General features: G+C 36.9%; 1 protein-coding gene across 3 annotated transcripts; it reads right to left on the minus strand.

Annotated features, from left to right (window-relative positions):
* Positions 1–125: 125 nt before the first annotated feature.
* On the minus strand, positions 126–15451 carry impdh2 (IMP (inosine 5'-monophosphate) dehydrogenase 2). 3 transcript variants are annotated; one of them, XM_067413698.1, is made up of 15 exons: positions 15082–15446; positions 13695–13833; positions 12980–13028; positions 11300–11401; positions 8555–8629; positions 8099–8305; positions 7933–8020; positions 6930–7129; positions 6738–6828; positions 6563–6658; positions 2875–3018; positions 2141–2285; positions 1687–1830; positions 1315–1398; positions 126–757 (listed from the first exon to the last, which is right to left on the minus strand). In XM_067413698.1, exons 1-15 carry the CDS (start codon positions 15095–15097, stop codon positions 736–738), a joined length of 1602 nt encoding a protein of 533 aa, XP_067269799.1. In that variant the 5' UTR covers positions 15098–15446; the 3' UTR covers positions 126–735. The 3 variants fall into 3 exon arrangements, with proteins under 3 accessions (XP_067269799.1, XP_067269801.1, XP_067269800.1); XM_067413700.1 differs by lacking the exon at positions 1687–1830 and having other exon boundaries at positions 15082–15451; XM_067413699.1 differs by lacking the exon at positions 13695–13833 and having other exon boundaries at positions 15082–15440.
* Positions 15452–15766: the final 315 nt, after the last annotated feature.

A 15766-nucleotide genomic window follows, 5' to 3' on the forward strand; every position in this document is an offset into this window, starting at 1 on the left:
AACGCTTGTTTGGAAAGTCCGGTAGTTTTGGAGGTGAAGGCTGGTTCCCTTGAGACACGCTTGCAAAATGAGGAATAGTGTACCAATGTCAATGTCTAGCAGCCACGTACCCATACAACCACAGATTCAGGATTTGAAAATCAATTTATTATGAAAAACAAAAAAACACATGCAAGTCCAAACTATTTTATAATTTACATGACCCACATGCACACCTAACTTGAATGGTCAGTTCTCTTTTTATATCAAACTTCACAGAAATCCTATTAAAATATAACACTTCCTGTTTCACACAGATTTAACTGCACTTAGTCATCCTGTTTTCTTCAGGACTGAAAATGTACATTGTTTTTTTGCTTATAATGATGCATATGTGGGCATTTCATGAAACAAGACAAGAGTCGAGACAAATATCTGGGGCAAAAAATGTATATTTTCAAACAAAACTTGTCAAATGATTACAATCAAAAATAATTTTTGACATGTAAGGCATCTGATGAATACAGCAGACAGCATGCGCTCCCCACAACCACACGTTCACGCACTCGGGCATATGCTCACAGACATTCACACACGGGTTCTCTCCTCACTTAGAGGAAAGGCGGCTGGGAAGACGAGAAAGAGGAAGCTGAGGTTCTCGGTATGCTCGGGTGCCTGAATGTGCAAGAGCATGTGTGGAAGTCCATTAATGGCTGTAATGTGTATTTAGCTGTGCATGTACTGGCATCTGTGTCTTTAAAACAGGCGCTTCTCGTAGCTGAAAGAACAAAACATAAATGTCAATTCATTTTTGTATTTTTTTTAGTACACTGTATAATTCAAAAGTTTGAGGTCAGAGAAATTCTTTTATGTTTTTGAAACATTATTTTCACCAAAAATACATTTATTTGATCAAAAAAATAGTAAATACAATATAGTAAAATGTTACTGCAAATTAAAATAACTGTTTTCTATTTTAATATATTTGAAAATGTATTTATTCCTGTGAGAGCAAAGCATCATTACTCCAGTCCTTAGTGTCACATGACCCTTCAAGAAAACATTCTAATATGCTGATTTAATAAAAACAATTTCTTATTTTTATTCTTTTTTATTTATTATTCATATTCAGTTTTTCTGCTTAATATTTGTGTGTATACCTTGATCCACCTTCTTTCAGAATTCTTTGATGAATAAAGTTCAAAAGAGCAGCAATTATATCAAATATTCAAAATATTGTGTAACATTATAGATGTCTTTGCTATCACTTTTGAATAAATACTTTGATTGGTGGTGTACAATATCTTCAGACTAAGTGTATGACTGTTAAACTACCTGTGTAGGCTGTGCACTCCACCCTCCATTTGAGCTGACATTGTCCTCTTTTCAAACCTCAGTTCACCAGAATACATCATTGCCCTGAGATAGTATGAAGAAAAAAAGGAAAGGGGCAAAGATAGACAATGAAAACTTATCTGTAATTGAACTCAAACAAGCGAGTGTCTGTTTTAACACTGCATTGTTGTGTTAAAAGTGCAGTGTTTCATTTCTGTGCCACTCTGGCATGAAAAGGATTTGGGGAAATAAGAAATGATTGATTGGAAACAAACAATTTGTTTGGCATCACTAGTAGCACAGAAATGATACACCGCGTCTATAAGTGCATATAATTGCAGTTATGCGAGTAATTAGTGCGTTTGCATGTACCTCAGCTGTGTGAGGCTCTTTGCACCGATGTCTTGGCAGGAATGCTGTATGCCAACGAGGAGATATGGAACAAACTTATGGATGGAGCCTTTATCCTGAACTGCTCCTGAAACTCCCTGAGCTACTTTAATCTTATCGCTCTCACTGAAAGAGAGAAAGAGAAGACAGAGGGGTTGAGAGAGTGAACTCAGATTTTCTGTCTTCTAGAGAATAGTTGTTTTACTTTGCTTTTATAAGTGTTAAATATTGTGTTTTATCAAAACATCAAGATATGTCTAATTATCATCAATCATTAGTCTATATAAGCAGTTGTGAAACTGTAGTTAGCATGCAGCGAAGCAGTTAAAAAAACAAACATGGGGTAAACCGTAATTAGTGGGTAAACTGTAGCAGGAACTAATCGCAATAAACGCAGAGAGTTGAGTTTGGGAAACAATATATTTATATGTGCAACCTGAAGTATCTGCTCTGCGAGCCCAGGTTCTTGTCCATGGCATCCAGTGAGCCCATCCCTCTGAACTTCTTCAGGCGGATCCCATCCGAGAAGAAATATTCACCGGGTGTTTCAGAGGTGGCAGCGAGCAATGACCCCATCATTACTAAGCGAGAGAAACCAAAACAGGAGAATACAGCTTCAAATATGATATTAGTCTAATACTTAATAAGATATAATTATAATTCTATAAACAACAATTATAAATAAAAATAGTGATGATTATTATAAAGGATTCTTATTGTTAAAACTAATTATTTGTTGAATAAGCTGAAATGAAACAATGAAATCTAATGTTAATGCCACTTCATGCATTCTGACTTAATAAAAGAGTTGTATTCCTACGCTAATCATGGCCAAAATAAAATAAAACTGGCGTTGGAGGTGTGACGGAGTATTTATGTGCCAAATACACTCATTCACGATTCAAATAAGTTTCTAAACGTTTTTTTTTCTCTGAGTATGGCTCTGTATGATATCTGTATGATATCATAAAGGGTGGAATTCCTTGTATGGGCACGTCTCCCAGATGAGCAAATAAATTGCAAATAAATAACATAATAGTATATAAATAAAACTAACAACCTATTCTATTAATTATATTACATTATAAAACAACAAGCCACATTTTAAAGAATAAACTAATAATCTACTGAAGCGATTGCAAATGAATCTATATCTAACCCATATCTCACCTGTAGATGCTCCTAATGCAAGTGCTTTAGCAATGTGACCAACTGTCTGAATCCCCCCATCAGCAATGACGGGCACGCCAAACCGCCGAGCATATTCTGATACCTTATACACGGCTGTTGCCTGTGGTCTCCCGCATGCCAACACTGTGAGGACAATGAGAAATAGAGAACTGGTTAATTTATAAATTACCCTCACTTACAAATTAGTGTTACTATGTGCACAATCATATGCATTCATGAACAAGTATTTTTCACTAACTGCTATTCAGTCACAAACATCTATACTCTCTCTCTCTCTCTCTCTCTCTCTCTCTCTCTCTCTCTCTCTCTCTCTCTCTCTCTCACGACACACACACACACACACACACACACACACACGTTTGTTTCACTACACAGGACATTACATAGACTTCCAGTGATTTTATATCAGGTTAATGATGCTCTCTATCCCCTAACCTAACTCCTATCCCTAAACCTACCCATCACAGAAACGTGCAGAACAATAGATTTAAATAAAAACATGTTTTGGCCGATTTATAACCCTTTTTAACTAGTGAGGACAAGTCCAATGTCCTCACTAGTGAGTCATTTTCCTATTTTACTATATAAGTGAGGACATTTGTGTCCTCACAAGTATTGCCAAACAAGGAACACACACACACACACACACACAAACAGTCAAACAGACAGACTTTGTCACTATCAGTGTATTCTTTACTCGTGCAGTCATGTGACTTCAGCCAGTGACAGACAACAAATCTCTAAACGTAACGAAGATATTACATTTGAATTTACAATTAGGACAAAGCAAAATGAATGAAAAAGAATTGTGAATCATAGCACTTTCACACTTCAATGAGTTTAAAGACAAAATCTCAGTGTTATATGAAATGGTGGATTTATGAAAGTGACATTTTCAATGGGAGATTTTCTATCAATTGTGAGATGCAGGAGGGTAGCCTAGATAAAGAAAAACATCCAAGAGCCTGAATGTTTATGACAAACCAAAGAAAAATGATCTCTAAAATCAACGAAACGTTTTGCTCCACTACTATATGTATGTGCGATCTTGCGCAGAAAAAAAAAAAAAGATAAACAGCAGCGGTGAGCATGTTATATGCACACATGTCAACCCCACAAATAATTAATGCTGACAGATTGAGGTCCAAAAGTCTGAGACCATTAGTGTAAACACTATTTTAATTAATGCAACTTCACTTATTAAACTCATTAATTAGCATAACAATTTGTAAAAAGTTACATGGGAGGAGCATCAAGTTCCAGGTTCTTCTCCTCCCATCATATTCAACACCTAGAACCTGTTGCCATGGGAGTTTTTGACAATTTTGCTCTTCTACTTTAAAGGCAGTATGAGAGGAGATAATAAATGAAAAGTGGGAGGAAGCAGCATTGAGAAATAAGTCATCTATTTACCCAGTAACCTTTCTATTGTCTCTAAAGTCACACCACTTACACCGCATACTGTAAAAAAAATAAAAAAATAAAAAAAAATAAACTGTGACTGAATTGAAATGATAAAACAGAGCTTCTACAGTGATACTGATGACTGTGAAACCCTCAGCGTAAACAAGTGCACTTCATACGCCCCAGTGCTCTTTCAGCAGCTCTGAAAAGGTATTTGGACACTTAAGCCATACCTCTAGCATTTATTTTGTACAGATAAAACATTGACGCAATATAGAAACTAACAATGGATTTTTTTTCAGAACTAATTTTGTGCCACATTTAATCAGGAAGTCCAAAAGGGATTTTTTTAGCTGATGTATAAAGTTAGTTTACACATCTTTTTTTACACATCTAGTTTACTATCAAATTCAACACATTAACAATGAAGATGATACACTGATATTTGAAGAAATTTACCAAATGTTAATTATTGTCATTTTTAACAGGATATGTGAAATACTTTTTTGTGCAATGTTTAAAAAACATTTGTAATAAATATTGCTATAATAGTTAAATATTTTATTATACCCCATTATGTCCAATAACTTTTCCGGGCCACTGCACAAGCTAGTATGTTCAGGTATGTTAGTGAGGGATTCTGGGTAACAGACTTAGATCAGAGGAAGAGCCAAACGCCATTACTGACAGGTTAGTCAGACAATGACAAGCATCCAAAACCCCAAAAACCAGCAACTACTTCTAATGATGCATAGCATTTAACCAATCAATGCAGCAGGCTGTGTGAAGGGGCAGGCAGAGTGAGATAGTGACCCAATGGGATCTCTGTATGGGGATCGGGGGAGGGACTTACTGGAGTATCCCGTTACAGTAGTTGGGGTTTTGGGGCTGTGGAGCTTTAAACCAGGAGGAATACTGAGAGGAGCTAGAGAGACATAATTATAGAAAGGGAGATAGAGACTGAGAAAGAGAGCACACTGTAGCTCTGTTTTAAAACCTAGTGAGCTGCCTCACTGCCTACATAGGCAGCTTCCTTCTATGTAAGCATTGTAACTAATTGTAGAGTTTGATATTGGTATGTTGCTAAGATAACAGTATGATACAATAAAATACATAAAATGTAGTATAAAGACGTTACAATAAAAAATGTTAAGATAATACATTTGAATTTCTCTGAATCTGTTTTATAGTATATTAAACAACAACAAAAAAGTTTACGTATTATTAATTAACTAGTCCCTTGCTTTGTCAGCCATCTTGAATTTATGTGCAATATAGAATGCAGCTGCAATATCCACAAAATACATTACTGCTCAAAGGTTTGGGGTTGATAAGATTTTATTTTTATTTTTGAATGAGGTCACCTATGCTCACAAAGGCTATATCTATTGTGAAATTATATACTATAATGTTCTATTTTAAACTGATCCTTCAGAAATCATTTTAATATACTGATTTGGTCCTCAAGAAACATTTCTTATTTTTATTCATGTTAAAAACGTGTTCTCCTTAATATTTTTTCTGGAAACCATGATATGGTTTAACCAATAACCAATTTTTTTTTTAAAGATTCTTTGATAAAGTTCAAAAGAACACACTTGCTGAATAAAAGTATTCAATTGTAAAAAAAATAATAATCTTACTGACTCCAAACTTTTGAAGAGTAGTGTACCTCTGAAGGCAGTATAATTATACACCCTACCTTCTGCAACAGTCTTTGCTAGGTTTTGGAACAGAGCTGATAAAAAAGGGGACTGATGCAAGTAACTAAGCAAATATGCTATAGAGACAGTGGAAAAACAGACAAGAATGGTAAGCGGATAGGAAAGACTGAAAGAAAAAGGAAGAGCCTTCACTACCATACCTCCATGATTCAGAGTGACAGAGAAAAACAATTTTCAAAAAGAATAAACAGTAAATGGACAGACATACACTTATATAGACATACATATTCTTTCATAGAAAAATATGGAATAATACTTGCACCAACTAAACAAAACAAAACTTTCTCCACAGATTCTAAAACCCCAGAAAAAAGGCGAGGAAAATGGAGGCCGTGCAGATCGTCTGCCAATAAATCTGCACAGTTACCTCACAGACCAAGCCAACTGCAGGGATATTTGGGAAATGGACTGCTCTAACAATAAAGAGGACCAGAGGAGGCACAGGACAATAGGCGCTCTTTCTGGAGAAACTGGATATGGAAACACAGCCTTTGATTGGCTGAGGGGCAGGCAGTCAGGCGTGGGATTGGTGGACTGACCTTCTTGTGTGATGCAGATGGAGCCGCTGCCCATTCCCACTCTCAGAGCGTCCACTCCAGCATCAATCAAATTCTTTGCCTGAGCTGCAGTCACCACTAAAACAGAGAGACAACTCAGTGTGTTACCTGTGTGTTTGTAGATGTTATGTTCAAAAACTGTGTGTTTAAAACTAACCGTTGCCACCGATGACTTGTAGGCTGGGATATTTCTCTTTTATGTACTTAATCATATTAATCTGAAAGATGGAATTTCCTTGGGAAGAGTCCTAAAGCACAGGGAGAGAAAAACAAAAACAAATAGAAAAATAAAAAAACCCTCTTTATTCATAGATACAAGGAGAACCATTTAACCCAAAAAAGGCCTCACCAGGACGACCACATCCACGCCAGCCTGCACTAGCAGGTCGAGTCTGTATTTGTCATCATTGTGTGTTCCGATAGCAGCGCCACAAAGCAGCTGTTTACGAGAATCCTTTGAGGCCAGCGGGAAATCTCTGTTCTTCTTCAGATCAGTCCGAGCGATGATAGCCACCAAACAGCCCTCCTCATTTACTATAGGAAGCTTGCCTATAGAAAACAAACACTGAGCGTAAGAATTCCACATTCCACATTTATCTTGCAGCATTCTGATTTTATTTGAAGACTTGCAGTTAAGTATTTTTAATGACTAAAATCATTTTTTTAAAGGTAAATAAAAAAATTAATAATTATTTAAAAGTAGATTATGGATGGATAAATTGGATAAAAATTTACAGAGGTCAATTTTTTATTTTAAAATATTTTAAGTGCATTTGAAAATAAAATACTACAAGTTTTCCTATTGACATTTAAGATATTTATAATGTTACAAAATATAAAGTTTTGGACTTTCTTCCACCAAAGAATCTTGAAAATGTTTCTTGAGCACTGTAATGAAGCTGAAAAACCAACTTTGCCATCACAGGAATAAAATACATTTAAAAAATTAAATAAGATATTAAAAGTTATTTAAAAATGTAATGATATTTCACAAAATTATCTTGAAATATCAATACCCATTTTTATTTATCAAATAAATGCAGACATGAAAATGCAGGTTAACATAAATTACTTATTAAAAAAGTAATCTTACCAATCATAACCTTTTCAACGTAGTAGGTTGCATGCAGCCAGCAAAAACAAGATGCAAAATTATTGTCTTGCAATTATTTTGTGGAACACAACTGCTGAGAAGTGGTGCATGAAACACTGCTATATAGGTTAATGAATAGTTAACAGTCATGTTAATGTTTTATTTGGTTGATTTGGCTTCAAAACTCTTCTCAGCAATGAGAGGGTGAAGAAAGTAAAAAGGGTAAAGAGCTCTCATAAACGCTTAAAGTCTACCCCACCTTTCTTGCTCCTCTGGAGGATTTCATTAGCCTCTTTCAGTGTCACTCCTGCTGGAGCTACAACCAGATCCTCCCTCTTAGTCATCACCTAAGTGACAAAAAGAAAAGGTGAGTTGAGTTCAGTAAAACTACTTAGCCCTCGTCCTCTGTATTAAATCCCACCCACCTCACTGAGGGGCAGGTCATGCTCCGAATCCTTGAGGAAGTCGATATCTCGTGATGAAATGATGCCGACCAGACATCCGCCCATCTGTCCATTGTCTGTGATTGGAATCCCACAGAATCCATGCCGAGCCTTAGCCTGAAAGACGTCTCTTACACGCTCATTAGGACTCATCACCACTGGATCTGTAATGAAACCCTGTTCGTACCTCTAAGCGGGGACGAATTTCCATATGAAGGGAAAGAGAGGGAGAAAAGTAATAAAGGATGTTCTATTAGGCATTTCTACATGGGTGTTACCTCAATACATATCACACAAAACAAGAGAGGTGTGGATTTCCTATTCAAAATGATTTTTTTGTTGTTGCAACTATAGGGTAGGGGTCAGAAGAAAAACATATAAATGAGTAGAGAAGAGAAAAATTGTGCAAATAGAAAAAGACAATGTAAAGAGTCTCACCTTGACCTTGCGGACTTCATTAGCCTGGAACTCTGGAGTGCAGTTATGATGAATGAAGCCAATCCCACCAGTCAGCTGTGACAACACAACATTACATTAGATTTTAAAACTAGACACTACGCATTCCCTATTGAGGGATGAGATATATCACAGGGTCTCATTTTTACTTCTTTTTAAAGGTGCCCTAGAATGAAAAATGTATTTAACCTTTCAATAGCGAAATAATAAGAGTTCAGTACATGGACATCACATACTGTGAGTCTCAAACACCATTGCCTCCTACTTCTTATGTAAATACCGTGCATGAAAAACACCACGGAAAAATAAGTAATTCTCAACATAACGCCAACCGTGACGCAATCATTGGGGATCATTCATATGTACAGCCCCAACATCTGCATCTGTCCAAACATGTTCATTGTCAGGCGGAACTGACGAAGCCGAATCATCAGGACTGCAGGTAAACGAGCTTTACGTGAGAATAGCAAAAACGGCAGCTCTCATGGACACATGTCATGTTCCAGGCTGTGCAGGGGACGTGAGGACTTTTCTACCCTTCCCACAAATAAAAAATGTCAACAGTCATGGTTGATGTTTATAAAACATTAAGAAACCGATCGGTTTGTGCCTTAAGAAATCAATGTGTCATCAGGAGCAGCAGGGTTTTTGTGCAGGTTGCCTAAGCATGTTTTTTTGTATGTATGTTTTGCTCTCATAGAACCTTACCCATTCACATGATTATATGACAGGCACACAGCAACAGTTTGAGTTAAAAATCTTCATTTGTGTTCTACTGAAGAAACAAACACACCTACATGTTGGATGCACTGGGGGTAAGCAGATAAACATCTAATTTTCTTTTTTGGGTGACCCAACCCTTTAAAATAAAGAAAGTGGCAATTACAACTATATTCCTGCAAGCAGTAAGTAGCGATTTAATCCACTTATTGACTATTTAAACAATTTCTGATTAAATTGAAAGTTTCTTAGAGAGACCGCATTGTCTAGATAACGCAAGATGCTAGTACAGTAACAAGAGGAAACTCCAAGTACCATACCAAACTAAATAGTGTGTCTAATGACAAAGGTTAATATTATGTTGTATTACAAAATACAACCATAGATACATTGCTTACAGATCATTCACTCAATCCTTCAAGCAAACGTCACCTTTTCCACTATACAAGTTAAAATGATTAACATTTGACAATGCTATTCATTTTGTAAAAATATATACATTTATATTTTTGAGAACTTAAGTATGTTTTTGCATGCTTGTATTTCAGAGTACATCACAGTCACTGTGTAGCCTACATTGTGACTAAACGTTATATAAAAATGCAATATCGTTGATGAAAAAGGACGAGTAATCACTGGTTGTGGTTTTGTCTGAGGGAATGAAGAGCATTTGTGCGGTTGCCAGATTTCAGTAATTTAAAACTCCCAATCAAAACTTTTCTGTGAAAAGAACATACTCTCCAGTGTTTTACCTAAACATGTCCAATCTGGCAACCATATGCACGCAAGCTCTCTCTCACGCGCGGATGATCTGAAAACACCAATAAACAAGTAGGCTGCATTTTAGCAATCTCCATTTGAGATGTTCTGCTTAATTTGTCATTCAGTTGGTCTGTGTTCTGTCAGGATGGTCAGGACTCACGAGCCACTTCGCTAAACAACTGAAATGCTGTGTGCTGTGAGCTGCTGAAATAAGCCAATCAGAGCAGAGCTCAACATTAATTTTCATGACCCTTCCAAATAAGGCTAAACAGAGCATTACATCCTAGGAACAATTTATAGGGTTGTAAATGGACCTGTAAAACTGTATCTGGACAATTTTTGCCCTTAAATAAGCCACATACACTCTACGTAGATATCAGAGAACAATTTAACATATTGTTTCAACTCATTCTAGGGCACCTATAAAACAGTCAATAGCCATTAGTTTATTTATACCTAGAAATAATCATAATTTGCTATTGCCAATCAATGGCATGTGGTTTTGGGAGATGGGACTCATTTTATCAATAAATATTTTTCTCCCATTTCCTGGAAGAGAAAGACTTTAAACAATTTATGGCTGCTAAAATTGTATTATCATCTTTTTAGGACTATTTTTGGCAAAATGGCATGTGTGGTATGTGACAGGTATGTGTTCTTACGGTGGATATAAGCGCATACAGACACAGCGAACGTTTTACAGTAAGGGAGGAGGAAATGCATCACAAACTCTTTCTTGACACAAAAATGTATAAATGTGCTCTCATCTTGCGCACAAGAATTGATAGTCAAAATTCTGCACCTGTCTGCATTAGAGGTTAATATATGAGCCGTAAGTTTTTCGCTGACATGTTGCAATACTTTTCTTCTGTTTTTAATGCTATATTTAACATCACAACCCACATAAATTAAATAGTCAGAAGCACAAATTATTATGTTTTGATGTTACTACCGGGAAATAACCTGATTTATTAATACATTTGTGTAAATGCGTTTTACTTGCATAGTCAGGTTATTGGTTTACATGTAAACCTGGACAGGTTATTTCAATAAGCTGTTTTTTGTGAGTTATCAGGGTATTGGTGTGCATGTAAACGTGCTCATTGATTTTATGGATATCAAAATATGAGGCAGCATGTTCTTTTGTAATAGTATGTGCATGTGTATATAGACATTAGTGCTTATTCAAATATCTACGACAGTAAGACCACTTTCTGTGGTGAATTCTGTCAATCACCGTCTTACCGCCATAGCGATGGCCATGTCAGACTCTGTGACAGTATCCATTGGCGATGAGACCAGTGGGGTTTTCATTGTGATCTGTTTGGTCAGCGCTGATGTCAGGTCCTACAAAGAGAGTCAATCAAATTAAACCACAACTTTCGTCCAGGAGAAAAATAAATAAATAAACAAACACACACACACACACACACATATATATATATGTGTGTGTGTTTATGTAATGTACTGTTTACAATATATATATTGTATTCATTCAATACACAGACTGATATATTTCAAATGTATATTTCTTTTAATTTTGATGATTATAACTCACAACTAAGGAAATCCCAAATTCAGTATCTCAGAAAATTTGATTATCACTTAAGACCATTACAAAGAAAGGATTTTTAGAAGTATTGGCCAACTGAAAAGTATGAACATGAAAAGTATGAGCATGCACAACACTCAATACTTAGTTGGGGCTCCTTTTGCCTGAATTACTGCAGAAATGTGGAGTGGCATGGAGTTGATCAGTCTATAGCACTACTCAGGTGTCATGGTGGTATGTATTACCACCAGGTACTGGTTGCTTTGGCGCTGTGTGCAGATGCCAAGTCCTGTTGGAAAATGAAATCTGCATCTCCATAAAGTTTGGCAGCAGCAGGATGCATGAAGTGCTCTAAAAATTCCTGGTATACGGCTATATTGACCTTGGACCTCAGAAAACACAGTGGACCAACACCAGAAGATGACATGGCAAACTAAACCATCACTGACTGTGTAAACATTACACTGGACCTCAAGCAACATAGATTGTATGTCACTCCTCTCTTCCACCCTACCCTGGGACCCTGATTTCCAAAGGAAATGCAACATTTACTTTTATCAGAGAACAACAACTTTGGACCACTCAGCAGCAGTCCATTCCTTTTTGTCTTTAGCCCAGGCGAGAAGCTTCTGATGCTGTCTGTTGTTCAAGAGTGGCTTGACACAAGGAATGCAACAGCCGAAACCCATGTCTTCCATATGTCTGTGCGTAGTGATTCTTGAAGCACTGACTCCAGCTGCAGTCCACTCTTCGTGAATCCCCCCCACATTTTTGATTGAGTTTTGTTTCACAATCCTCTCCAGGGTGCGGTTATCCCTATTGTTTGTACACTTTTTCTCTAGCATATCTTTTCATTTCCTTTGCCTCTCTAATGTGCTTGGACACAGAGCTACGTAAACAGCCAGCCTCTTTTGGAATTACATTTTGTGTCTTGCCCTCCTTGTGCAAGGTGTCAATGGTCGTCTTTTGGACAACTGTCAAGACAGCAGTCTTCCCCATGATTGTGTAGCCTACACAACTAGACTAAGAGACCATTTAAAGGCCTTTGCAGGTGTTTTGAGTTAATAAGCTGATTAGAGTGTGGCACCAGGTGTCTTCAATATTGAACTTTATTTTTTACAATATTCTAATTTTCGGAGATACTGAATTTGGGTTTTTCCTTAGTTGTCAGTTATAATCATCAACATTAAAATAAATAAACATTTGAAATATAGCTGTTTGTGTGTAATGAATGAATATAATATACAAGTTTCACTTTATGATTGGAATTAGTGAAATAAATCAACTTTTTGATGATATTCTAATTATATGACCACCACCTGTATATATACACAAACACTGTATATATAAACCAAGGAAATTGTTTTACTTACCACCTGGTCAGCTGTGAAGTCAATGTACCCTGGCAGAATCAGGAAATCACTGAAAAGAGGACAGAGAAAAGGGCATAATGGTGCTAAAATGTGAGTGATAGTGATTAATTTTAAGCTTTGTGATTTTGAACACAGTGCATCACTATTAACTGACAGATATAACAGACAAAAGGTTTCTTAAGAATTAACTGTCTCACCTCTGCAATAGCCTTTAACTAACATTAACAAAGAGCACAGCTACATTTTTTACAAAGTTATTATTCTTTGATAACATCAGTTAAAAATACAACAGTTAATGTTAGCTCAGGACCATTTAATAATACAGTAATACAACTATTGATTTTAATAATGTGTTATTAGATGTTGAAATTTAACTAAGATTAATGAATGCTTTAGAAGTATTGTTCATTATCAGTTTAACTAATTAATTAATTAATGTTAAAGCTGCACTGCTCTAGCGCTTAAACAGAACTGTATGCGTCTTGAGAAAAAAAACTTTGCAGCCGGAGCTACTTCTCTTTGTTTATGTGTATGGCGAGTCACGCAGACTGTGCTCCTCCACAGCGGTTCCTACCAGATCGGTCTGAAATAGCCCCAATATAAACACTTATTATAACTAGTGTACTATAGTGATTCAGATTATGACAAAAACACATTGTACATTCTCATTATATAATTTTTTATATAAAAAATTAGTCTTTGTTAATGAGTCTACTTTGTTAATGAGGTTTTTTGGTGAAATGGCTGAATTTCAGCTGTCCCAACATCGCCATCTGCGCTGTCAGAGTGTGAATGTGCATTTTTCTTCAGCGCCTCTCCTTCACTCCTTCCGCCATGTGCTGCTTGTGTTGAGCCTGTTTACATCAGTACGCATGCGTTTTAATGCAGCATACAGCAGTTTGTTCATTTTAAATGATAGATGGGTAAAGTATTCTTAAAATGCCCTCTAAAAATCTAAATAATTCATAATAAATAATTATTCAAGGCATTTTAAAGTTACCAAGAAAACGTGCATGTTCATTATCGTGATATATCGTATCACCTTATACCAACATTAAACTCTTTCAGCGCTCTTATCGCATACTGAAACATACAAGACGTTGATTAAATTCCAAAGAGTCACTTTATCCATGTCAAACATCATGTTGTTTACCAGTGTGTCAAGCTACGCCCTGTTTTTATGATAAAACGGAGTACATGCTGTAACTATATGTCCAATGAAAACAGTACAGTGGTGTACAAATCTTGTGTTCGATGATAAACAGAAAGACGTTTCTGGAAAAAAATAAAAACAACTTTCCACTTAATGTGACACTGGGTCGCATCTGCCAAGGATAGGCTTTCACTCTGAGTCGTTAAAGGGTTAGTTAAACCAAAAATGAAAATTCTGTCATTTACTCCCCCTCAATTTGTTCCAACCCTGTATTAAAATGTTTTTGTTGTTCTGCTGAACACCAAAGGAAGATATAACCCAATTTGTTCAGTTTCCCATCTGAACAATTTCCCAAGTTAAACATAACTTGCACGGGTTTGAAACACCCTGAGGGTGAATAAATGACATTATTATTTATTTGTGTGTGTGTGTGTGTGTGTGAACTATCCCTTTAAATTCCCTACATGGCACCAGATAATTTGTAGAGAAAACAACCACAACATACTTTACAAAGTTCAGCCTATTTATAGCATATATTTATAGCACATTTTGAAGACCTGACAAGACAGGATCAGTTTTAGTAAAGGAAAAGCTGCCTGGGTTGTCAGTGGTTTAAGCATATAATGACTCTGCTTATTTGAACTTAACATAACGGACAGGGACAGCAGATTATCTCAGTCATGGCACACATGGCAAAGGTAACTGAGGTCCGTTTATGCGGTACTGGTACTCACCCACGTGAATGACAGTGTGCTGTACAACAACATGCTGGATACTAAACTAGATAAACACGGCAACGAAACATACAACTCATATTTAGCTATTTTAAATGAAACTGCACACTATGAGGGCATATCTGCAGCGCTGGCAAGCCTGTTTAATGTTTAATAAATGCAAGCAAATGGAGAAAGCACAAGTGGGTATGAAGCACATCTTGACGGGTATTTACTTGTAGGTAAGGCCATCTCCACAGTTGAAGAGCTGCTGTCCTGTTAGACCGTCGTCAGGGACGTAGCCCGTCTGTCCGCTGATTAAATAGTCCGCCATAGTGCATAAAAAGCGCCAAGAGTTTTTCAAGACACTGAGCCGGTGAGTTCTGTTCTTCTCTTAGCTTCCGACAGTCTTCAACGCGCTTAATGACATTAAATGTCGCAAAAAGCACCGGTTATTAAAGAAGTGACAGGTCTGAATAAATAAATAAAAACCAGTGTACTCTTGTTTTTGTGACAGTAGCTGCCCCGTGCTGCCACAGCATCACACGTGTCTGTGTGGAGGACGTCCTTGTCCGAGGCAAGGCGTGTCTTCGGACGTCACTTCCGGCTGGGCGGCGTTTATTCACTTAAAGGTTTTATTCAATGTTCCTTTATGTACGAGACTGAGGAGAACCCTCTTCACCCTGGGTTCAGTGGAAGGGTGGAGTGGTTGTTTGTGGGTGTGCTTATTATTTTGCGAGCATATGCAGAACGAGGGGGAGTTCTTCGATTTAATTTTATCTCGCGCTCTCTGTTGCTTTATTTGGCTCTAGTGAACTGACCTGAATATGCAGGCCCGGGAGCGCGCAAGGAGTCGAGGACACCTAATGCCCCTCGAGTCTATTACACGCAAAGGGCATTTGAAGGTTATTTTTACTGCGA

This window comes from Pseudorasbora parva, chromosome 13, assembly GCF_024679245.1.
Source record: "Pseudorasbora parva isolate DD20220531a chromosome 13, ASM2467924v1, whole genome shotgun sequence".
Classification (NCBI taxonomy): domain Eukaryota; kingdom Metazoa; phylum Chordata; class Actinopteri; order Cypriniformes; family Gobionidae; genus Pseudorasbora; species Pseudorasbora parva.